Source organism: Halichoeres trimaculatus, unplaced genomic scaffold (assembly GCF_033239565.1).
Source record: "Halichoeres trimaculatus isolate MK-OKI-2021-1 unplaced genomic scaffold, fHalTri1.1 fHalTri1_scaffold_2, whole genome shotgun sequence".
NCBI classification, from domain to species: Eukaryota; Metazoa; Chordata; class Actinopteri; order Labriformes; family Labridae; genus Halichoeres; species Halichoeres trimaculatus.
Window position 1 is genome coordinate 4,603,585 of NW_027437180.1, and position 24,808 is coordinate 4,628,392.

At 40.3% G+C, this 24,808-nt stretch overlaps 2 protein-coding genes across 2 annotated transcripts in view; both read right to left on the reverse strand.

Moving 5' to 3' along the window:
* Positions 1–1,592: 1,592 nt before the first annotated feature.
* On the reverse strand, positions 1,593–13,536 carry LOC141784276 (von Willebrand factor A domain-containing protein 7-like). The gene is made up of 18 exons (XM_074662059.1): positions 13,499–13,536; positions 12,734–12,923; positions 9,837–9,973; positions 9,607–9,751; positions 9,394–9,487; positions 8,896–9,024; positions 7,859–8,045; positions 7,595–7,764; positions 7,314–7,426; positions 6,656–6,772; positions 6,396–6,569; positions 6,155–6,287; positions 5,894–6,046; positions 5,313–5,405; positions 3,866–4,137; positions 3,579–3,712; positions 2,923–3,082; positions 1,593–2,251 (listed from the first exon to the last, which is right to left on the reverse strand). Exons 1-18 carry the CDS (start codon positions 13,534–13,536, stop codon positions 1,874–1,876), a joined length of 2,817 nt encoding a protein of 938 aa, XP_074518160.1. The 3' UTR covers positions 1,593–1,873.
* Positions 13,537–17,374: 3,838 nt separating this feature from the next.
* Positions 17,375–24,808, reverse strand: part of LOC141785331 (von Willebrand factor A domain-containing protein 7-like) — a 32,260-nt gene continuing 24,826 nt past the window's right edge. Inside the window, exons 14-18 of the mRNA XM_074663602.1 lie at positions 24,679–24,771; positions 23,198–23,469; positions 22,934–23,067; positions 20,644–20,803; positions 17,375–19,392 (exon numbers count right to left, since the gene is read on the reverse strand). Coding sequence (XP_074519703.1) covers positions 19,015–19,392; positions 20,644–20,803; positions 22,934–23,067; positions 23,198–23,469; positions 24,679–24,771 — 1,037 coding nt within the window. The 3' untranslated portion in view covers positions 17,375–19,014. The remainder of the gene's footprint in view (positions 19,393–20,643; positions 20,804–22,933; positions 23,068–23,197; positions 23,470–24,678; positions 24,772–24,808) is intronic.

Below are 24,808 nucleotides of genomic sequence, written 5' to 3' on the forward strand. Positions count from 1 at the left end.
CGCTTTTACAGGAGACCGGCGTCATCCCTCGATGCTTTATGTGCAGCTCGTAAAATCCACAGACGGAAGTTTAAAAGTCAGCACTCATTAGGGTTTTGCCAGGTATTGCTGTGTGATCAAATTGGCTTTTGAAAGAAAAATAACCCAAACTGTAATAACTGACAAATATGACTTTTTTTTCTCTTAGATGATAGAAATAGTGTTTTCATGAAAAAGGAAAGGCATAGAATATCAATTTTGAATATTGCAGCAAAATTTATCACGTGTGATTTTTAATCCTGCACAAAAAAGTAATCCATTTTATTAGAAATAAATCTTGAATAGATTAACTCCATTTTATAGCTGATGGAATAATCATTCCATATAATCCACTTATGGTTTTAACAAAAGTTAATAGGTGGTTTACACTGACTTTAATTATTTTTTGGAAGTTAAGACCTCTTTTGAGAAGATTCACCAGTATTCCTTTACCATCACTTCACTTCTATCTCACGGATGCAAGTGTTGCTGTACCGTTGTTGTAATGCTAAATCACTCCAGTAGGTGGAAGCAATGCGCCTAAACCTGTGTGCCACCCATGGACTGTATCTGAATGGACAAAGTTTCCCTGACGTCACCCATCTATTTCAAAAACAGATTTTTGAAGCAGAACGGCTGGCGCTGCCATATTGGAAATGGGGCAGGCTTTGGGTCTCCACACTAACAGCTATAGAGGGCCTGAGTCACATAAGCTGAACTGTGCTCTGGAGCTCAATATCTTCTAAACCGAAGGGGGAAAAAAAATTCACCTCTGTACAGTGTGTGTCAATAGTGAAATTAGCGATTCAGATGGAGACATTTGTTCCAGGCTGTAAATATGTTTATTTCTCCTTTGAAAAGGGCTTTGGTGAATATGTGACTTCTGGTTGTGACTCTCCACATTGTTTCATTATTTCAGACTGGAGGTTGCTCCTTGGTACCACCAATATGGACAAACCGCATTAACACTGTGCATTGTGGGCAACAGTATGCCAGGTAGACTGATTCAGGACTCGTCCCCTCTTGATGAGTGATGAGGTTTACGAAAATACAGTTTGGCTATAAATACTGAGGAGTTGTTTCATTTTGAAGGTCAATATTTTAGTCAGAAAAATAGCTAGGTCCATGTAGTTAGCATTTAGCAAAGGGTAGAAGATTCCAAAGCCTGTGGCTGTTACAAGTGATTATTTTTCTGTCAACTCCTGTCTGTCTTTTAAAACAACACAAACAATGACCAAGGACCCTATTTAATTCAGTGTTTCTATTTCATAAACAAAATAATTGAACATACTATTAGTAATCGTAGAATCATCTGGCAGTCATTGTAGTATGTCTGCTGTGCAGTGTACAGGCAGGGGCAAAACAGTATTTCAGGCCAAGACTCTTTTCCAGATGAAGCAGACAATGCCTAAACACTCAGTTACTTTGTTAGTTTTGTTGACAGAGCTGAAGGTTTTAAAATTGCTTAAGGCACAAAGCCATATTCAGAAATTTCCCTAAGTCATTTATTCCTCATATGTTACACAATAGTCAATATCAAACAATACACAATGAATCTGAGCCAATGCTGCAGGGTTTTTGTTTTTGCTTTATTTTTAGTGTCAAATAACCAAGAGATAAAGTTCTGACATGTAACACCTGGTTAGCCTTGGCTTTAGTGAACATAACGAGGCTTCAGGTGATGGAAGCCAGGTGTGGGACCTGAAGCAGAAAGGTTTCAGACCGTGATGGTCCAATGGAATGTTCAGAAAGAGTAGGTTTAATTTTCACTTGCTTAATAAATAGGATTTAAGAGAAAAGAATTACTGGCATCACCATCACCTTCAATACTTGATGAATGCCTTACACAGGCCCTTTAAAGCCTCGACAGAGCAGATACCAGAAGGCACAACCACAGCGGCAGTGAAAGGGTTGAGGTCGGAGGGCCAGCAGAACGGACGATCGAATGATAGCACTTGCCCACATTTCCAACTTTATCTACAGCTGTAAACTCAACAATCTGTGAGCAGCAGGATGCTGTGTAGTTAGCCTGGACTAAAGGACTGTCTAGAGGGGTTAAGGTCAGGTTTCCCTTTCCCTGTTGAAGGGTAATTTTATCAATCCCAGTGCCATTTCCGTCTGTGAGGTTGGCCAAAAATTCCCACTGGAAAGGTTCACACTGAGAGACATCCTGAGGGCAATCATCAGCCAGAACACTGACCACGTCACACCGGGGAGGAACAAAGTCTGTAATCTGAATAAAAGAAAGGAATATAAAAATATCAAATACATGTACAGATCAAATATTTCCATTGCTTTTCAAAAAGTTATCATGATAAGGCTGCTTGTGTGTTTTAAAGCTTGTTAATGTATTAACACTTTATAATGAAAGTACAATGTGTTTACTTAAAGCTGAAGTACCACGTCAGTCATTATTTGCCCTTTTAATCATAGATTACAGTAAGATGTATTTGTAATTCCTGTGGTTAACCATTTACCAATGAAAGTCAACATGACTTTATAAGTTTGCTTTTGAAATATTGTGAGTGAAAGAATCTAAAGAGACAGTAGAAAAAACAAAGTATTTCAGGCAGAAGCTAAAAATGGGGCTTTTAAAATACTAGTGTGTGAGAAATAGTGATTTGTTTATTTATTTGTTTATTTATTTATTTTGGAGCTGCAAAATGTGTAAAAGTTCTATTATAGCACCAAAACAACAGTATAGAGCCTAAAAAACACAATAACCTCTCTTTGCTAGTGTGCAAATGATATTAATGATCTGTCTAACATGTATTCCTTGATCAAAAAAAAAGTGACTCCTCTTATACTTAAACATTAACTAAATTCAGAGACTACTAACTTGTTTTAAGTGTCACTTTTTTCTGATCTGTTTGTAACTCTGACATTCATGTTGTGTCTGGTTACCTTAGTGACAACAGATACCCTCAACACTGCGTAGTTGGAGTCAGCCCCACTGGCTGACTTGGCTTCCAACGTCACAGTGACATCAGTGCCTGATGGTATGTTGCTGGGTGGCTTAATGGTCAAAGTAGCATTAACATATTGACCAGTCGTCAAGGTGAGGCTGTCAGAGAAAAATAAATAAATATTGGTAACTGGAAAATGATAAATTAAGTTTTGAGTCTTACAGGACACAATATTTTGATGATGCTAACATTTAGGATGATTGGCAAGATTTAGGCACCAAAAGGACTTCACAGGGACATACAGATTAGGACAGTTGAGCAAGTTTCACCAAGGAAGGAAAGGGAAGCCTTCCCCCTGAGTTTGGGGATCAATTAGCAGTACAGACTTTAAACTGAATTCCTGATTAGCAATAAAAATCAAATAACTTTGGAAGTATTCATTTAAAAAGTTGTCACAAATTATTCTGAAAGTGGAATCAATAAATAAAAATGTAAAAAAAAACAAAAACAAAAAAAAACACTGAATCAAAGGTCATTCCCTTCAAACCCTGAGAAACAACTTGATCCAGCCAGAAGAAAATGCTGTGTTCTGTATGATAAATAGCTTCCAAACCAAGGACTGATAATTCAAATTTAGTAACATGTCGCAGTCACCTTTTTGGGTATTCCATGGGGATTTGTCTGTCATTTTTGGCTTGGATGGAGTACTGACCACCAGAACCCTGAGTCCTGACACTAAAGGGGAGCTTGAAGGGTTTTCCTGGCTCTGCACTGCTGTCTACCACAGCCTGGAGGAATATGTGAGAGAAAACACAATAAAACAAGTTTACCATTAAATGAAAGAATTAGAACAATATTCATATGTGTTCAGACATTTTAATCATACTTCAAAACAAAACCAAAAGAGACACAGGGTGCACAGAGGAAGTGAAGGAACCAACCTGAATGTTCACTTTGGAAACAGACATCTGTGTGGTCGACTGCCTCTGGAATTCACTGTTGGACACCTTGTCAGTTCCTTCGAATCCGACCACAAATTCCCCTTCAGGGACTGTATCAACAGTCACCAAGATGTCCCCATTGCCCAAATCAGTGACTGTGCCATTGCTTACAGTCTCAGAACCAGACACAGTCACTAGACTAACAGCTCCAACTGACAATGAGGACGGACCTCTCCTTCCCATTGCTCTGAGCATCAGGGTAGCAGGCAGGCCTTGGTTCCCAGAGCAGAGAAATGAAGATTGAGTGAGGGGAACAAGAAGAAGAGAGAAATTATTCTGCAAAATATGAACCACTTTTGAATGTTAAGTTTGTGATAACTTGACTCATAAGCTTTTGGAACCCTTCTGTTGAGGTGCCAAACTGAACTGATCCGACCCCAGAAGTTGGAGCTACAAAACTGCAGCCTGTTGATTGGACAAATCATCATGTACCTTGCGACTGCTGTATTTCTCCTTGTGGTACACAGCCTTCTCTGAACAGAGAGTAACGTGGCAGTCAAAAAGAAGGCAAATTTTTGGATGTCTTCCATTGTTGTTTTTTATTTATAGTGTGCCAGATTTTTCTTCATCATAGTATTTATTTGCGGAGTACACTTTGATGGGCTGCTATAGTGTCACCTTATTATATAACTGATGCAGCTATCAGTATCTGGCTTACATCCTGCCTACCAAGTGAGGGCCGATCCAACCAGCATCAAGATGTACTGATTCAAACCTGACTGTTTGGTGGAAACTGGGCTTAAGATGCAGCTTCTTTTAAGCAGTTTGGTTGAAGAGTTTCGAATCTCAAGGGACAGAGAAGTCCAGCTCTACTGAGACTCTGCTGACACCAAGATCTTTTATGCGGACACAATCAAAGTGGGATAGACATGGTATCAACTGAGCTGAGGCAAGGCTGCAGCACAACATCCTGTTTGGCACAGTGGTGACTGGGTGGGCCATGTTTGGGTGCAAGGAGAGGCAAAAGCTAATCCAGTTAATCCAGGGCGGGGTGGAGAAGGAAGTGGGGAGGTTCACTTTAGAAAGATGGCAGACACTGGGCAACAGGGTTTCTGGACCAAGTGGGACAATGCTGCTAACTGAAAGATCACCTGGATGGAGTTTTGGAGAACTGAGTTGCATCAACTGAAGTTTTTGGTCACACTGGCCATCCAAACCATGCCGTGCTCAAGTACAAGTACCCCTACCGGAGAGTACGACCAGCAGTTGCACAACCCGCAGGGACCCGCAGATCGTCACTGATGATGTGTCCAGGTGTCACCATGAGGTATATTAAAGTAATAAAACATCAGATCATTTATGCTGATGACAGCATTGGGGCAAGGCCCTCCTGATTTATGTTAATCATGTGAAACTAAAGGGGCTGAACTTTTTGCATGTGGTTTACCTGCTTGTGGACGCCCACTGAGAACTGCATAACCTGGGTGTGGTCCTTGGAAGCTTTCCACAAAGTCGTAGATAAAGGTTAAGGTACTCTGGCCTGGAGACATAAGTAAAGACAGACACACCAAAAGCAAGCTCAGGGAACTTTCTTTTGTAATTATGTAATTAAAAAAACAGCTCACAACATAGGACCATATGAGTGCAGATTTTAAAATACTCTGATCTCACAACTGAAGATTAAGTTAACCATCCCTCACTATCAGACATCAGGTCAGCTGAGAGCAAAGACTAAAAAGAGGAAATAGCGTCCCGTACAATGCTGACAAACCAACAAATATACGGCTCAGTGATTAGCGCTAAATCAAATTTTGTCTGTTTCATTCGTTTTCAACATCTGTTTCCTTTAAAGTTAGTTTAAATTTGAATAATCTCTTTACAATTCTGCACTTGTGAAGAAATAGTGACTATCATGTTCCCTTTCCCTGCCCTGTGTCTGTTGAGGTAGGCCAAGAACTGTAAAGGTAACCACATAGTTGAAATTTGGAACAGCTGAGGTAGTCGCCTTAAGAAAACTTCATATCTGACCTGTGACTTTGAGGGTGTACGGTTTCTTTGAGTTGATGTTGATCTTCCAGGTTCCTGCCTGCTTGTCAGCATTGAGCCTAAACCTCCACAGGTTTCCTGCAGTCTTAATGGTGCCCAGTTTACCATTTGCCTCATTCTGGTTCTGACTCACACCTGAAATTCATGAGAAGGTATCACACTGAAGTTCCTTGTATGAGAAAATGAAACTAAATTAGTCTCAAACATAATCACTGCGGTGATCTGCTGATACTGTTTTTGTACCCGCTGGGTTGGTCAGTGTAAAGGACAGGGATGTTCCTGTGACATAGATCGTGATATTTTTCAGAGATTCATCCAACATAAACGGGAAAGTCTCCTGCTTCCCAGGGTTCCTGGCTCGTTGGAGAACTGTAACCTGGGTAATAAAGACGAGGACCAAAATCACCTTTGTACATCTTTCAAAGTACCTCCAAAATCTCTGGTTCATGCTACCTAAATTACAATCAGAACAGCACCAAATTACCAGAGCTGAAGTGGACGTGTCAAGGATGACATCCGTGGCTTCAGGCAGCTGTCCCTTAGACACCTGGATGGCCTGGCCTCCTGAAGCCAGGGCCAGTTCCTTGTAGTCTTCAAAAGAGCCAGCCCTGAGAGAGCGACGGCGCCTGCCGGAACGCCCAGTCATGAAGAAAGAGACCTGTGGAGATCATTTCATGCACGTTTTTAAAATTGAATGACTCAAATTGAAAACTTGAATGGGGCACCTTGAGTGTTAGTACCTACCGTTGACTTTGTTGTCCTTATAAGTGCAACAATAGTGTCTTTGAGATCATAGTCTTTGGCCGTAGCATCAGTGAAAACATATATGTGGGAGGAGGCAGGGGCCCCAGTGAGAGCCAACTGGTAAAATGAAATAAACAATTCTTGTTAGTTCATCTTGAATCACTACAACCTTTACCAAAACCCATTTGATCAAAATGATCAGAACACTTGGCAAATTTAAGAGGTTTAAATTGTTTTGATGACTCGGCCGTCAAAATGTGTATGAGAACGAATAAAAGAAAATTAAATATCTTAAATAAAGGAAAGTCATCATTATGTCACAATGCTCTTTTTGCAATAGAACTGAGGAATCATAGCAAAAATTTAATTCATGTCCTTCTGAGAAGGAACATTAAAATGATGGACTGGCCCCCTCAAATCCAGAATTCAACCATGTCTACATATCAAAGTTCAAAGTCATTAACGACAAAAGGACTCACTTCATCTGTTATCTTTAGTGCTCAGAGAAACCCTCTACATATTTTATGGTTATGTATTGGAGGCAAAGAAAGGGGTAATACTTTCAGATCTGTCAGGTTTTCTAATGATTTTGGCCACCACTGTACAGCAGTGATCAGCAGGTGACATTTCACAGTCTGCACTGTTCGGGAAATAGTACCTGGAGTCCTGACAGGCACATCTCAGGTTCATCATCACCTCCCTTTGCTGTCAGCTTAGAAATTTCACTTTTCATTTTTTCAGGGTCTGATGTCCTGGTCATTGGTCCGAAACCTACATACATGAAACACAACAGGGTCAACGAAAGCTTGGTCCCATAAAAGTTCACATACAATATACAGCAATATACACAGCTCCTAAGGGTTTGCAAAGTTTATCTTGAGATATAAGTCTGGTGCCATATATGTTTTTCAGATCATGGTCAGGTAAAACTTTTCCTACCTGGGTCATTGAAAGGTACCAGAATGTATTCAGATGGCTCGTCCTGTGTTCCTGCTTTGCTGTCAATGATTTCATAAACAACTGACCTGGCTTCATCGATATCATCTCTCATACTGCCTGTTGTGTCAATTACAAAGCACACAACAGAAGAGCGCGCAATCCCCACCATTCTGTAGGCAGAAGAGACTTTAGATATAAAATTTGTTTCAATGTAATGCATTGTAACTGGATAGGTCTGAAATGTTTGTTTTCTTAACACCAAACCTTAGGAAGTCCTTGTCTCCAGCAGCAAACCTGATGTCCTGCAAGAGCTGGAGGGTGGCTGCAGTTGCTGCCTTCACAGCGACATCATGGAAGGCGGCATTATGAGAATGACGCTCGTCCTTGCTGATGCCTCCCCGAGGAACTGATGTGCCAGTTAGGTCACCTGCACCTCCATGACTGCATTTACCTGGCATAGTGCAGAGAAGACATTTTTAAAGGACCAGTGTGCTGGTGTTTATGCATTTTTTCTGTCTCTACAGAATTAAAGGTACCGTAGGCAGGATTACCCATGTAAGATGGCAATTTGAAAACCAGCACAGCCCCTCCTGTCCTGTGTTCTCTGACATCACGCCCTTACGCAAGTTTAGCCCCTCCCACAAGAAGTTTACACATGAGGTTATGGTTCTTCTTTTTGCTCTTCTTCTTCTTCTTCTTCTCCCTCTTCTTTGTGCTGTCCTCGTTTAACTCCTTGGTGTTTTGGTGGTTCGAAGTCCGTCACAGCAGGCAAATATGCGAGCCAGGACTTCCTCATGCGCGTTCACGAGAACGAAGAGCTTTACAACCAATCGCAATAAAGGACGAAGCGCCACTCCTCGACCAATCAGGATAGAGCCTCATGGGCCCTTCTAATTGGTCAAAGATACCTGGAGCAGTCGAAAATCCCTGTCAGCTTATAACAAAGACAGATGGAAATGCTGCGACCTCGCGGTAGTGCAATTATACTACACTCATAGAGGGTTATCAATGGATACTCTAACATTTATTTCAACGAAAACACAAAAAAAATTAACATTGACTGGCTAAATCCTGCCTACGACACCTTTAAGAGGCAATGTTTCAACATGTTTGTCTGTGACTTTAGATGGGATATGGTATAATGATATAAAGAAGTAGGTATATTTTTCTTAATGACAATTTCTGTATAAAAAAAAAAGAAAGAAAGAAAGAAAAGAAAAGAAAACTGAATACAAAAACAAGCCTTGCAGGGTCAAAATCAGTTATTAGATCCAAGAGCAGTTTGAGGATATGTTTGAAACCTTTTGGCTTATCATCTGAGAAAATTCCCATGTAGCCTGATGTGAGTTTCTTCTCCTTTAGGATGTTGGGGAGGATGGGATTGGGACATGTTCCACTGGCACAGTCACTGCAGGTGGCAGTTTCCTTGTCTACGGGAGTGAAAGACATACAGTATGACATTCACAGGAAGTGAACAAACCTGTGCAACTAAAGACAAAAAAAAATCGTCATGTCCTCCATTATTTAATGTTTCTTACATTCAAACTCAAATAGGAGTGCTGTGTAAATGTGCTTATCTGTGATAAATCAAACTCATCTTCTGTAAAAATTCAAAGTACTCTTTGCAACCTTTGAACAGTGACAGAGAAGAATTGACACTTTGCTGTGTTGATATTTTCTCTGATGGAGTTTCACCTGTTTTACTGTTATGACAGCTTTATCACAACCTTTACTGTACATCCATGAAACTAACAGAGTCACTTTTTGTGCATAAAACACACAGACACATGCTTACACACCTGCCAGGTTTTCTAGAGGAAGGTCTGGGCGTATCAGATTGATATATGGCTCTGTGTTTCCAAGCTCCACCCAGTTACTGTGGCTGTAGAAATCCTGTAGTGCATGGAAAAACACAAAAACAGAATCATTAATAAGTTAAAAGCTATGATTAATTAAAGGCAATGAATGAGTCATCCTCACTAAGTGTCATTGTTTCTTTCCACCTGCCCCACCTGCAGTGTGTGAAGCACTCTACCCAGAGTTTCTCTGGCAGCCTTGAAGTTCTCACTACGAATGTTAGCCTTGATCGCTACAACCCCTTCTGTGATCAGTCTGCGTCCCTCAATAAAAGCCTCTGAGTTGAAGTGGTGTGGAGCACTGAAAGAGAGCACAAGCAAATCACACTGAAAGCTTTGCACCACAGTCCCACCGCTAATTTTCCTTTTTCCTGTAATTCTCTCACCTGTTGACAAAGTCACGGTCTACCAGTCCGTTCTGTGTGTAGATCTCTTGAAGGGCAGAATGAAACTTTGCACCAGAAACTTCTCCTGTGGCTGTGGGACCAAGACAGGCCTGGACTAGCTCCTCAGCAGAGTTACCCTGCAGTCAGGAGTCAAAGGTTAGAGGTCACAGGTCCAGAAATAAACAAAACACTGAGGGAAGAGAAGGTTTGTCTTCCAAACTGCCAGGATCTTTCTCCTGCTGTACACTGTTAATGTAATTGGTGAAGATTACCCAAACACCACCTGATGTTTTATTCATAAACTTATGTATTCAGCCTGCCTTCAACATTATACAGAGCTGGGACTGACTCTGCTTGGTGTGCAGTCACCTGATGGTCTCAGATCTTTGCTGGTTGATATCATCCTGGAACAGAGTTTTCAGCAAAAGGAGAACTTTGATGATCTGGAGTTCTGTGAGGCCCTGCTGTGCTTTAAAGGTACAGTCTGTAGTTTACAGCAGTATTTGCTTTTGTTTTCTTAAATGCTGCGGTGACTCCTGAATTTCCCCTCGGGGATAAATAAAGTATTTTCTATTCTATTCTATTCTATTTAGCTGAACAGACTTAGTAGAAGAGAATACGAATGTTCAAACTAGAGTCCATTTGCCTGAATTCGATTGTTGATTTGTTTTTGTAAACTTAGCACAACCCTTTCACTTAAGCCATATTGCATCATGCTCTACCAAAGCATGCAATGAACAAACTGAAACATAAGCATTTTGATTGGTGACAGTTAAATGTACTGATTGGATGAGGAAGAAGGAAAGAGAAAGGTGTTGAAAATAGTTTGTGGTGGATAAACGTTTTTGACTGTAAAAAAAGAAAAAGAAAAAAAAAAAGAAAAAAAAGAGGATCCAACTTGTCATGCACAACAGCAGCTTCTTATCTTCACAGGCAACTAGATAAGAGCTAGATTTCTCTTTAACTTCACATTTCCCTAAGCTGGATGTGTAACATCTATTGAACAGACTAAGGGGCCGTTTACACAACAACGTTTTTGGGGTAAAACGCAAAATTTTTGTTGCATTTCAGCCTTTTGAAACTTTTGAAAACGGCCTCCAGAGTGGGATTTTTCTGAAACGTAGCCATCACTGTTGCAGTGTAAACAGTAAGCTAGCGTTTTCAGTAGAAATGGTGACGTCACACTCTGCTTCATGCAAGCGCATACAACAGGACAACAGTACACTCAAAACAATCAACATGGGTGTTTGTTCAGCCAACATAAGTAAAACATGTAGCTTCTACTAGGTTATTTCATGTTTAGTGGTTAAACATGATTAAATCATGTTGCTTTAGCATTATATGTAAAATCGTTAAAACTACAACATCACTTTACGTTAACTCAACCTAATTGGTTTGAGTAGGAATCCCATCTGCAACACCTCTCCAGAGCAGGAGGTGGCAGTAATGTGCAGTAGGCCCTATTCATCAGAGAGCAGAGCCAGAGGATAACCTGGGTAATGTGGGCATCATTTAGAAGGGTTCAAGTTCCTGATGAGCTAACAGTCTACTTGCTGTCACCAGGAGTTGTCTGGACATAACTATGTGAACCTTTGTTTGTTTACTTGGTAAAAACTAATGAAGTATTTTTTGTTGTGACAGCTCATTGGGAGCTTGCTGAATGAAAGAAATTTGATTAAGTTGAAACAACACAGTCAAGATTAATTGACTTAACTTGGTTTGTTTTAATGGAACAAAGGTACCATGATAAAAATCATGTTCTTCCAATGACTATTTTTTTGAGTGTATCTTTGTTTCATATTTGTGATTTTGAATTTTTAAACAAACAAGTGTATAATGAATTTAAGTTGATCTAAATTTAATTATCAGGTCAGATATTTTATTTATTTATTTATTTTTTTAAATTTAATAACAGGCGAGCATTCAAACAACGTATCATACATGGCAATATAGTAACGTAACATCAAATAAGAAAACAACAAAAAACAAACAAACAAAACAAAACAAAAAACAAATACTACAATACTTCTGAGTATTAGTAACATGGTAAAATTAAGTTGATATACCAAATTCCAAATTACACGATTCATTGGAGCAATCGTAACTTGGAAAAGATTTAATTTACACAGTCTTATTTGATTAAAATGTTTGAATCTAAAGAAATATTCTGTTGGGATAAAGAGGAAAGTGATGTTGGATCTATACATTTTGATAGTGTGGGACCGACGTACACATTAAAATTAAGTTAATCTAATGATCTTTTTCTTTCAGGGTACAGATGTTGTGCTTGTGCTGCTTGATCTGCTGAATCTGCTGACTGTCTTTAACAAAATGAGCATTTGTTTCTCCACTTTTGAATTTAGTATTCCCCAATACACCAGATGACCATGCTTATTACAGCATTTTCAGTCCCTCTGCGTTTCTAAGTAAACGCAGATTTTTAGCATTTTCAGATGAAACGTTTTTGTGACAAAACTTTTTTTTTTTAATTTTGCTGTCTGTGCACACAGTGGGAATGAGGGCTCCCCTGTGACCCCTGTGGAGCTTGAGCCACCCAACAACTTTCTCTTGCTGACGTATCTGCTCTGAGATCAGCTTCCTTTCTTCTTTAGGACCTGTCTTGTTCCACACTAGCCTCCCTGCACTAAGCCTCCATGGCCTTGCTGCATGTACCCCTCAATCTCTGAGTGCCTAAGAGCTCAAATATTCCGGGACCAAAACTGCATGATTATCTGTTCTGAAGAGCAACTTTCCCAAAAGACAGACCCAAATTGTGGGTAAACGAGCAGCATTTGGACTTATGTATTAAAGTAACATTGAAAGTTCATTTGTGTTTTCAGTGCACGTCTGTTTGCCGTACATTCCTACATTTGAGCACGTTTTATCTCTCATCCTACCGTGGGTTCAAACTCATAACCAGCTTCCTCGGCCACCGCCCGACACGTTTCTGCCACTTTTTGCAACAGAGCTGTTCCAGAAATGCTGACATGAGTGGATGCCCCACCTCCAATAGGGACAAAGGCCATGCTGTGTCCTGATAGCCCCAAAACCAGCAGGAATGTCACCAGAACTGAAGCCATGATCAGTCTGCGGGGAGAGAAAAGGTTAACATCAGGCTGCTTACATTGTGGCTGTTCAAGTCACTTGCTGTTGTTTGATTTTCTTTTTTCTTTTTCTTTCAACAAAAAGTTCTTCAAAACAATCAGATTGTCATAAATGAAGCTGTCCGTTATTTGATTTTCTGCTGATTTTGGCCTGAGGATAAAAGTAGTTTAAGCTCGAAACCTTCTTGGCAGGAATTCATGCGGTAAAATGTGATTTTTTAATCACTCAGTACTCTGCTTTAGTTGTCAGATGAATCCTTGTGTTGCGGTGTTCTAAACAAATCTGCCTACTCTGTAAAGAAATACACTACAGAAGTTTCACACTTTTTGTCTTTCCAAAAATGAAATAATTGAAATCACTTTGTCCCTAAACATTTCACTGAATTTCTAGACCATTTCATGTGTTGATAAAAAAAAAAAATTATGTTCAAATCAAAAGTTTAAGCATACAGGGTGGTCATACCTGAATGTCCTTGCTTTGATGACTCCAATAGCTCTTTAAGAAGAAAAAAGGTGTTCAGTGTCCTTATATGAGGCAGAATAGAGGAAAAATTTCACCCAGGTGTGTTCCTGAGGGTGGTTCCTTGTTGGGCCATTTCTAGTGGTTATCAAAGCTGTTATCTGCAAGGACTGCCTACATTAAAACAGCATGTCATGCTATGATGTGACATTTTTAGTTTGAGGAACACCCATAGTATCTATCTATCATTAACTGAGTCACTTACACTGGAACAAGATTCTCAAAGCACTGAAGGACTATGACTCTAACACCCCTGTCACTCTGTCCCGTGTGTAGCACACACAGTGAAATCTTATCAGGAAGTCATTACAGAACCTGAAGATGTTGATTACTGTTTAACTTTTAGTGACACAACCAGACTGATTTCAGCTCTGTTACTACTCTGATACTGAGATACTCAACAATGAAAGTAATGTATGACATGAAAATGAGTATTGATGGAATATTCATTTCATGAAAGCTAAAAAACAAAAACAAAAAAAAAAAAACAGGATCTTACCAAACAGAAATCTCCAACTTCTAAAGAGGATATTCATTTATAATCTCTAATTTGCCACATTTGAATTTCTGCATCAATGCTCAACTGAGGGGGTGTTAAAAACCAGGTTGCTCTGGAAGTGGCCTTCAGCTGTTTTGTATTTTCGGGTCAGGGGTTTCTCACATAAACCATGTGATAAACGGATGCTGTCTCTGTGACATCACCAATTTTTTCCTGATATAGAGCTTTTGAGCCTGTTGTTGGCAAAAGCCACATCAAGCATTGTCAGAAAACCATTTGGTAGTGGATTTTGCACTGTTGGCAGGTGGTAAATTGTGCTAGTAGTAAAATCACCATCTCTATAAAGCTTGTTGACGGAGAAAGGCCGAAAGTGTCCTAAAATCTCCATGATTTTATAAAACATAGTGGACAAAGTGCAGCAGATGATACAGCACCCTAAACTGTCACATACTACAGAAACTTCACTCTGAACAGAAGTGAATCATTTAGTTGATATATAGTTGTTTGACAGTAATATTTGGAAAAAAAAAAAAAAAAAGTTTTATTTTTCTAAACATAGATATGCTGTGTCTCTTGTATTAATATTCTTGTTTCCTCTGGTGCATATCCTAAATTACCAATATCATATGACCTTGAAAAATGAAAATAAACTGCTCCTGAGATCAGGGGCAGTTTATTTTCATTTTTCAAGGTCATATCAAGTAAATTCAAAATAAATGAATAAATAAATAAATAAATTTAGCCTACTGTTTGCTCATTTCAAATGATCACTGGTTCATTTTAAGATCTGAACATGTTTTCACAGGTATTACCACCAGGTGGTGACAAAGACGTAAAAAAGACACCACAAATTTGTTTTCTGTTATTGATACTCTGAGGTGTTCATTTCGCAATGACAGTGACTTCAGTGAAAAAAAAAGTTTTTTGATAGACTGTTGATTCATTGTAACTGACTTGAGTGTGCAAATGCTGAAATACTGTTTTTCACTGTACAGGGCAGACAGTGTGTAAGGCATTGTGTGGGCGAGTAGTTTGTAGAGGTCATCGTCGTGAGTCGTTACGAGATCCCAAGGTGTGTTATTGCAACTATCACCTCATGTTGTAGCATGATGATGTGCTGTCCCAACTTGCAAGAATTTGTACACAGGTCCTGGAAGCTGAACACATCCCAGTTCTTGCATGACCAGCACACTCACTGGACATGTCACCCACTGAGCATGTTTGCTCTAGATCGGTGTATACGACAGCATGTTTCACTTCCTGCCAACCATCCAGCAACTTGGCACAGACATTGAAGAGCAGTGGACCAGCATCCCACAGGCCATGATCAACAACCTGATCAACTCAATGCCAACAAGATGTGTTGCTCGGCGTGGGGCCAGAGAGATCCAGTCTTTTCAATGTGCTTCAATACTTCCATTAGGGCTTTTGATCCATGACCCAGTTTATGCATACTTACAGACCCAGTTATTCTAATGGTCACTGAGCATGTGTGCTGTGAAGAAAGAAAGACAGGCTGGTTGTAGATAATACCTCTTGTCTCCTCACATTACACTTTGCCTGCTGTAAAGTAGAGTGGGACTTGTGATAATGTGAAGCAGGTATAAGCATGAGAACCCCAACTGTAATGCTTATTTCTGTTATTTTTAAGGTTTGGAATTTAATCAAATTAATTAGATGTTAACTCCAGTATCAACTTAATGCTCTACAAGTAGAAGCCATAGAGAACGGTAAATTATTGTGTCGCAAAACGGCGCTACCTCCGATGCAGAGCCACAGCTGGCTACGAGGCGCTCGCCGCTTAGTGTATCAGTCTGTGCGCTGCGTGCCAGATTTAAACAAACGCAGGTAGTCTGCCAGGACGAAGAGACACGATGAGAACCAGAGCCTTAATTAGCGGTGTTTTTGTGTGAAAGTAACGCGCTGAAAATTCTCTAAATAAGGCGCAAATTCAGACTGATATCAGATTTTTTTGGTGGGAGTCCGTTTATTTGTGTTTTTGGTAAAGTAAAATATGGCCCCGTCTGAGTGCAGAGGAAACCAGCAGAGGAGCAGGGAGGGGGTGTTTGGTGCGAGCGCTCTGGGCTTCTGCTGCACAAAAACACTGCTGTAGGGGTAATTTCTGCCATAAACCTTGTGATAGGACCCAACTTGTTCCTTCCCGTAGTATCACTTTAAGCCCTGTTTCTACCGAGCAGTCAGGTGTTGTGCCAAGGTAGCTACCCCCGCCAGGATTCCTACCCCCTCCGCAGAGACACACCGTGCGCTGGGTGAATAAAACAACAAATTGGGACGGGTCTACGCTCACAAACCACTGCGACGGATGAAATTAAAGCATTAAATGGATTTAATGGGGCTCGCCACTCTCCTGCGCTCCCACACAAGCGCCCATCTTTAGATCTATAACCATCCTATTGTCCAAGACAAGCTTTCCATATAATTCTGAGGCCAAACCTAAACAATTTAAAATAATGTTAATCTACAGTGTGTATACCGCTTACCTTCACCGTCGTCATCTTCATCCTCCTCTGAGTAACAGCTTACACACGCTGGTTGCTGTGAGAAATTTTTGACCAAACCATTTTGAGGGGAGGGGGGTTGTGATCTTTGACAACTAAAGTTGTCAGACAATGTGTTTTTCAAGTTGCGCCATAAAATGCGTGCCGTGTCAAGATGAACCCAACTGAGTGGCTTGGTGGAAACCGGGCTTTGGTGGCCTTTAGGGTGCATACCCGTCATTCAGTAGACCTGGATGCACTACAGTAAATAGCCACACAAAGCTGATTTTCTAGTGTTTCTGTATTTCCAGGTAAACAAAATTAATGAACAATGTATGAACATAATGAAACGGATTGGTAAATTAAAACACGCATTCTTAGAGCTGGAGGAAACTTGTTTAATGTGTCCGGGTGTGCACTTGTTATAGGTTTAAAATATAAGATATAATGATAAACTCTGTCTTTTCAAACCTTTCATCAACAGTTTGAGTCTCATTTTTTCACATTACATGATCTCAATGAGAAAGATTTCATTACTATGTTCCAACAAAAAAATAGTCTGTATAATAAACTTTAAAAATATAATAGATTTTCTTTACTGGCTTGTTTTTCTTTAATTAAAAGCTCACTTGGACATAATATCAATGATCATAGTTCCATGTAACCAGTACCATAGTCATCCTGCTGTGCAGTGCGTGTGTCCACATGCTTTTTTCAGAATAATCACTGGTACAGCCTCCTCAACCCAAATACAAAAAACGAACAAAGGCTCAAGGTAGAAGGCCATAGCATGAAATAAGGATGCCACAAAAGATTTAAAATTGAACCCACAGGCTTTATTTCAACCTAAATGACAGAAACAAACAAGCAAACCCAAAAGAGCAGGAGAGCCTGGCCAAAAGAAACAAAAAGGGAACGCTGCCGACCCAGCCTCTCCCCAAACTAAACTTTCATAAAAAAAACTAAATGATCAAAAAGGAGGAAAACTGCACTATCAGAGGTATCCAGCCCAAATTAGAATAACAAAAACGAACAATGAAACGTGCTGGTCCAAAGGAAGCCTGTGCTCCAGGCAGAAGGAGGTGGGTAACCAAAGACAGGGAGAGACATGCTTATCAGAGACACCCTGCCTGGCCGCACATAATAATCACATATATGTGAGCATACACCTCAGAAAGTTATAATGCTTTCCTCTTTGAAAGGAGATACACTTAACAATTCTGACTTCAACCAGGCCTCATCCACTGATAAAGACAATGTGGCTGTCGCTAAAGGGACGAGACAGAGGCCAACACACAGTTTAAGATGGTGCAGACAATAAAACACTCAACTGTAAGTATGTTAGCTGACAGAGTCGAGGGTTTGAGACTGCTAAAGTCAGAACAGCCTGTTATAAAATTTGTGTATTTATTCCTCTAATCTTAAAGAATTGACAGACACTGGTCATCTCCTTTCCTGACCCCTTTAAGCAAAATTATTCATAAATATCATAAATTCAATATTGGGTCAGGTTTTCTTAAGTTTTCTGAAGAAAAAAAAACTCTGGTTGTTATTTCATGAGGGTGTTGAAATGAAAGACTAAAACTGTGAGTTGGAGGCACTCAGGGTGATTTTATTTCTGCATGACTGTTGCTATTAAAGTCACACCTGCTTTGATGTTAGTTTTGTAATTTAGTAGTTCTAACATGTAACACCAGGTGGAGCCCCTGGCTTGTAGAGAGGGTAAAGATAAGGCCTCAGGTGGTAGGAGCCAGGTGTGACCAGGAGCAGGAAGGCTTCAGACTGTGTCGGTGTGATGCAGTCTGACACAAGGCCGATTTCCAAACAGCCCTTAGTTTTCATCTTATAATAAATCACTAAAATAAATCATATTTCAAATTATGTAAATATTAACATTTTTGTAGAGAGCAGAAATAAAAACAAAGTGCATCTAGTAATGTGTCACTGAACTACATTTGGACTGTGCACAGACTACCTGTATAAAGCTAAAACACTGTACAATCTGCAGAAACTCTGTAACTCTTACAGCTGATGTTTTTAAGTGAATGTTTTATTATGATGTGAAAATGCAAGAGTTCAAAAAGCAAAAGAGTTAAAATTATGAAATGGTGCAGAAAAAGGCAAAAACTGGTGCATTCAAGCAAGATAAGAACACATTTTCCCAATATCAAAAAAGAAACAGACTACAGATGAGTATTTGCTGGGTACCAAGAGACAACTGAGAGACATGTGAGGTTTGATTTCATAAGTCTGTAATGATGGCACAAGAATGTACGTGACCCTATTTATCGATCACTTAAGGAAAGTCTTAACAAACAGAGCATTTATACTTTCATGGTTGATTAATAAACAAAATTAGAGCCGCTGGCCTTTGGTCATTTTCACAAACTCAGCGGTTAGCCTCTGTGAAAAACGAGAGACACCCCTGGTGTAATAAATGTAAAGAAAGATTTGGTTTGACTTTGGCTTGCTTCATAAATGGTCTCTGATTTAGTGGGACTATGAAGAATTAGTAGCATCAACCTTCAATACTCGATGAATGCCTTACACAGGCCCTTTAAAGCCTCGACAGAGCAGATACCAGAAGGCACAACCACAGCGGCAGTGAAAGGGTTGAGGTCGGAGGGCCAGCAGAACGGACGATGGAATGATAGCACTTGCCCACATTTCCAACTTTATCTACAGCTGTAAACTCAACAATCTGTGAGCAGCAGGATGCTGTGTAGTTAGCCTGGACTAAAGGACTGTCTAGAGGGGTTAAGGTCAGGTTTCCCTTTCCCTGTTGAAGGGTAATTTTATCAATCCCAGTGCCATTTCCGTCTGTGAGGTTGGCCAAAAATTCCCACTGGAAAGGTTCACACTGAGAGACATCCTGAGGGCAATCATCAGCCAGAACACTGACCACGTCACACCGGGGAGGAACAAAGTCTGTAATCTGAATAAAAGAAGAGGATATGAACATGTCAAATACATGTACATATATGAGATTAAATATTTCAGAAAAAGTTGTGATATGGCTAATTGTGTTTTCAGAGCTTGAAAACATATTAACAACACCTCATAATAAGAGTACACCGTATACTTTAAGCTGAAGTGCTGCATCAGTTACTCATCTTTGCACTATTTGAAATAGATAACAATATTTTTCCTTTCAATATTCCTGTGGTTAGCCATTAAAGTCACCATGACTAATGATAAGTGACAGAAGCTTAATTCATAAATTCATAGATTCTATATTATCTTTATAATATTATTATTTATAATAATAATAATAATAATAATAATAATAATAATAATAATAATAATTTATATAGCACTTTTCAAGAACCCAAAGACACTTAAAAATTGTCAAAATCAACACAAACAAGGAACACAAGTCAAACAAAACAAAAAAAGTAAAACCACAGGTTGAACGTGAAAAAGGTGAGTTTTTAACAGATATTTGAATAATGAGTCAAAGTAGTTTGAATATAAGTGGGGGGTGAGTTCCCAAGGGTGGGGCTAGTTATGGAGAACTCTCTGTCTCCCCAGGTTCAGTGCTTGGTTCTCTGAGGTGGAGACAGGAGGTTGGTATGTGAGAAATGGAGGTTACGAGTAGGAATGTGATAGTGGAGGTCAGCGAGGTAGGAAGGGGCCTGGTGGTGGAGGGCTTTGTGGTTGAAAGGGGAATTCTTAACTGTATGGGGTAGAGGATGGGAGAAAGGGAGTAGTGACATAATTAGCTGGAGAAACAAGTCTTTGTTATAAGATAATTCATTTTCTCAACCCCTCTGATGAGACAAAAAAAGATAATTCAAAATTCCTCCATAATAAGAAAAACTGAAGAGTGATTTTACAAGCAGCATTTCCAAAATCTTTTTTTTCCAACCTTAAATCATCTTTTAAAGCAAGACACCTACAGATGAGAATGTGTTTATGTCATACTTTTAAATATCACTTTTGTCGGTGGCGTTTTACAAATATTTCAATTTCAGCTGTTTCTGCAAATTGCTGAGATTTTTTGTTACAATCAATTACACAACAGCTCTTCCCCATTTTTATAAAGTTTAAGTTTAGACGGTATTAAGGCCAATGCTGCCATTCAGTGGGAGGAACCAGAGTGACATCCACTCGTTGTAACATCATGTGCATACCCTCTGTGTTTTGATCCGTTTGTAACTCTGACATTCATGTTGTGTCTGGTTACCTTAGTGACAACAGATACCCTCAACACAGCATAGTTGGAGTCAACGCCATTGGCTGACTTGGCTTCCAATGTCAGAGTGACATCAGTGCCTGATGGTATGTTGCTGGGTGGCTTAATGGTCAAAGTAGCATTAGCGTATTGTCCGCTTGTCAAGGTGAGGCTGTCAGAGAACAAAAAGCAAACATTAGTGGCTGGAAAATGATAAATCAAGGTTTGACCAAAGTTTTACAGGACACAGTCTTCGATTGGTGCCAAAATAGGCTTCACGGGAACAGTCAAATTTGGACAGTTGAGCAAGTTTTACTCAAGACAAAAAAAAGCCTCCCCCTGAGTGTGGTAACCAGTAAGTAATACAATCTTTAAACTGAATTCCTGATTAAGGATCAAAACAAAGTATTTTAGTAGTATTCATTTCACAAGTTATCACACAAATTATTGACGATGAGGAATCAATAAATAAAGGTCTGCAAGGAGGCAATCCCTAAAAGGGTTAGTTTGGGGATCTCCATTTGGTAATTTTCAGTAACTTAGGAGCCTTAGTGAAGTTAAATGGGGAGCCTCAATTTGGGCTACCAAGAAGACCAAAATGAAGAGGTAAATATGGGTTACTTAAGTCGGTAAGTTTGGGCTACTATTCCCATTTTCAAAGTAGTCCAAATGAACCTGTTCACTTTTCCAGTCTTATTTGTTGAAGGAAAAAAATGGGCTTTTGTTTTCATTTGAAACATAACCAAAACGTATGCCTTTACTTCTACAGTGCTTCATATTGAGGAGGTAAATTTGGGCTACTGTTTTTATTTTAAAAAAATTGAATCTGTTAACTTTTACCGTGCTATGTATAAAAAATACTGTCACTAGATCATAGACTCTATAAAACATGAACGTAGTCTCCCCAACGTCACCCGTCTGTTTCTTAAACCGAAAATGAAGCACATCAAGCTATCGCGGCCATATTGTTAGTGGCAAGGGCTTCGTGTACAGCTATAGGGCGCCTGTCGGTCACGTGACCCTAAGCTGTGCCTCTGGTTGGGGGAGCTCGTGATCTTAATATCCTCAGAACGGCCGAGTTAGAAAAAAATTCACCCCTGTACAGTGTGTTCCGATCAAGCGGCAACCTCTGGTCTAAGAATATGAGACAATGCTGAAGTGCTAAGTCTGCTGTTTCTCCAGTGTTTGCTTGAGGCTGGCCCTTAAAGTACTGGAAGTTACATACACACCAAGCCAAAAGAAGTTGTTTTCAAAGCAGAAATAAACCTATTTACAGCCTGGTTCAAAACACGTCTCCTGTCCACCTGGGGGTGAATTTTTTCTAACTTGACAGTTTAGAGGATATTAGGATCAGGAGCACCCCCAATCAGAGGCACAGCTCAGAGTCACATGACCGACAGGCGCCCTATAGCATGAAGCCTTTGCCACTCCCAATATGGCCACTATGGAAACTGACAAGTGACGTCGGGGAGACTACGTTCATTCTTTATACACTCTATGGTGCCGATAGTGAAATTGGCGATTCAGATACGTTTTTTGAACCAGGCTGTATATTGGTGAATTTCTGCTTTGAAAACTTTTTTTTTTTTTTTTTTTGATGTGCATGTGACTCCAGGAGCCAGCCCCAAGCGGGCACTCAAAAACAGCAGATTGTAGCACTTCCACAATGTCTCATATTCTTAGACCAGAGGTTTCTGCTTGCACTAGATCAGGAGGATGGATCCAACCCACACCTTGTTGTCAGCTATCAACTGGGAGACCATTTTGGAAGTTTGGGTATAAACTCCCCAAAACTGAAGAAAAGTGCACCAAATGGAGTAGGAGGGGTCACCCTTACAAACCCAGAGACCATCTGGGAAGTTAGGTGACAAAGCCCACCAAATTGAAGAAAAAGTGCCTCAAATGGAGTGGGAGGGGCCACTTTCCCCCTCCTTAACCCTCATTTTAATTTGGGAGACTTTGCCCCAAGTGGAAATAAAGAGGCCCAAATATGAAAGGGGGGTAGCCAGGGGTCAGGAGGGAGGTCCCCCAAGCATGAGTCCAAAGTGAAAAGGGGATACTTTCCAGGCGCCCCCTCCTGGTCACACCTGGTATTGAGATTTGAGCTTTCCCTCAGAGCTCTCCCTATCTGCCCTTGGGTGAAAGGTGGATCCTGCCACAACACTTGTACACGGGCAAACACTTTTTATTCTTTTTGATAAATAGTTCAAAGATTTAAGGGGGATAATATCAATATAAAAACATGTTGCACTTGATGGATTACTTTTCAACAAAGAAATCCTTTTCAGCTTCTTCCTCTCACCTTGTTGGATAGTCCATGGGGATTTGTCTGTCATTTTTGGCTTGGATGGAGTACTGACCACCAGAACCCTGAGTCCTGACACTAAAGGGGAGCTTGAAGGGTTTTCCTGGCTCTGCACTGCTGTCTACCACAGCCTGGAGGAATATGTGAGAGAAAACACAATAAAACAAATAAGTTCTTGAATGTAACTTAAGTAAAACAATATTCAAACGTGTCAAGACATCTTAATCATATTTCAAAACAAGATAAGGTGAGGGGACCAACCTGGATGTTCACTTTGGAAACAGACATCTGTGTGGTCGACTGCCTCTGGAATTCACTGTTTGATACTTTGTCAGTTCCTTTGAAGCTGACCACAAATTCCCCTTCAGGGACCGTATCAACAGTCACCAAGATGTCCCCATTGCCCAAGTCAGTGACTGTGCCATTGCTTACAGTCTCAGAACCAGACACAGTCACTAGACTAACAGCTCCAACTGACAATGAGGACGGACCTCTCCTTCCCATTGCTCTGAGCATCAGGGTAGCAGGCAGGCCTTGGTTCCCAGAGCAGAGAAATCATGATCAAGTGAGAAGAAGAAGAAGAAGAAGAAGAAGAAGAAGAAGAAGAAGAAGAAGAAGAAGAAGAGTTAAATGAATGTGCAAAATATGAATTACTTTAAAGTTTTACAATCATGGTTACTTGACTTATTTGCTTTTCAGTTTGTTGTGTCCACAGAAATCTTTTTTTGCAATTCAGAAGTGAACTGAGAAATAAATATCTCTGTTATAAGAAGGGCCTTAAGTTTAAAAAAAGTCACAAGAACCAAAAAACCTTGGTTACGGGGCTTTGAAGAATGCTTTTTGAAAGGGTGTCAAATGTTGTGCTACCAGCTTGCTTGCAGTGATTGTCAACACAATGCCTACATGTATTCACCTTACAATGTTGTGTGGTGGTGAAGGTGATTGGCTGCAACCTGCCATCCCTCCTTAATCTGTACACCTTCAGGACCCTAAGGCCCTGTTAGCATGATGTTTCACCGAAAATGTGAAAAATACTTTGTTCAGTTGGTATACTAACCCATTTATACTAACCCATCCGCCCAACTCCTTTCAAACCTGTACACCCGTGGCCTAACAAATCCCCCTTGCATTGGCAGCTGAAGTTCCAGGACCCCATTGCAGCTGCCTCACTTAGGTCTGACATGGCCATGTTGCCATAGGGGAGTGATAGTGCTGGAACTAAGATTCCCCTGAGAAGACAGGATGGAGGAGGAGCAGGAGAGAAAGAGAGCCAAGAACATATCGTATAGAGTACCAAAACGCAGGAGTGGAGTGTGATACAGGGTGTTTGCAAGGTAATCCTTGCACAGGGCCCTGAGACTATTGGGGATCTGTGGGTTGCAGAGACAAAGAGACACCAAGAACATCTTGGAAGCTGCTAAAAAAGGCTTCCTGGTGGCTCTGGAATAAAAGGGGTGAAGAGTGGTGATGTACCCTAGCAGGGCAGATGTTAGGGTCTGGTCCACCCTTACTATGATGGTGTACTAAATTCAAGACCCGAAACACCCACTGACCTAGGGATAATCACTGATGATAAGTCCAGGTGGCACCGTGAGATGTGTTACAAGACTAGAGTATAAAGTAGCAGAACATTTAATCTGATAAAAATATTTGGGCAAGGCCATCTATAATTGATGATTGTTCAATTAATCATGTTGAACTAAGGTGTTAGACAGTGTTTAACTTTATTGCATGTGGTTTACCTGCTTGTGGACGCCCACTGAGTACTGCATAACCTGGGTGTGGTCCATGGAAGCTTTCCACAAAGTCGTAGATAAAGGTTAAGGTACTCTGGCCTGGAGACACAAGTAAAGACTTTTGGTTAAGATGTAC

What these genes read in the sequence shown, in the direction of transcription:
- LOC141784276 (XM_074662059.1), bottom strand. Translation starts at nt 13,536, where the DNA reads ATGGCCCAACAAGGAACCACCCTCAGGAACACACCTGG. An exon ending in CTCAGATGATAAGCCAAAAG is followed by an intron (nt 8,046 to 8,895) that starts GTTTCAAACATA and finishes GCACTATGCCAG; the next exon opens with GTAAATGCAGTCATGGAGGT. An exon ending in CCCATGGAATACCCAAAAAG is followed by an intron (nt 3,083 to 3,578) that starts GTGACTGCGACA and finishes TTTCTCTGACAG; the next exon opens with CCTCACCTTGACGACTGGTC.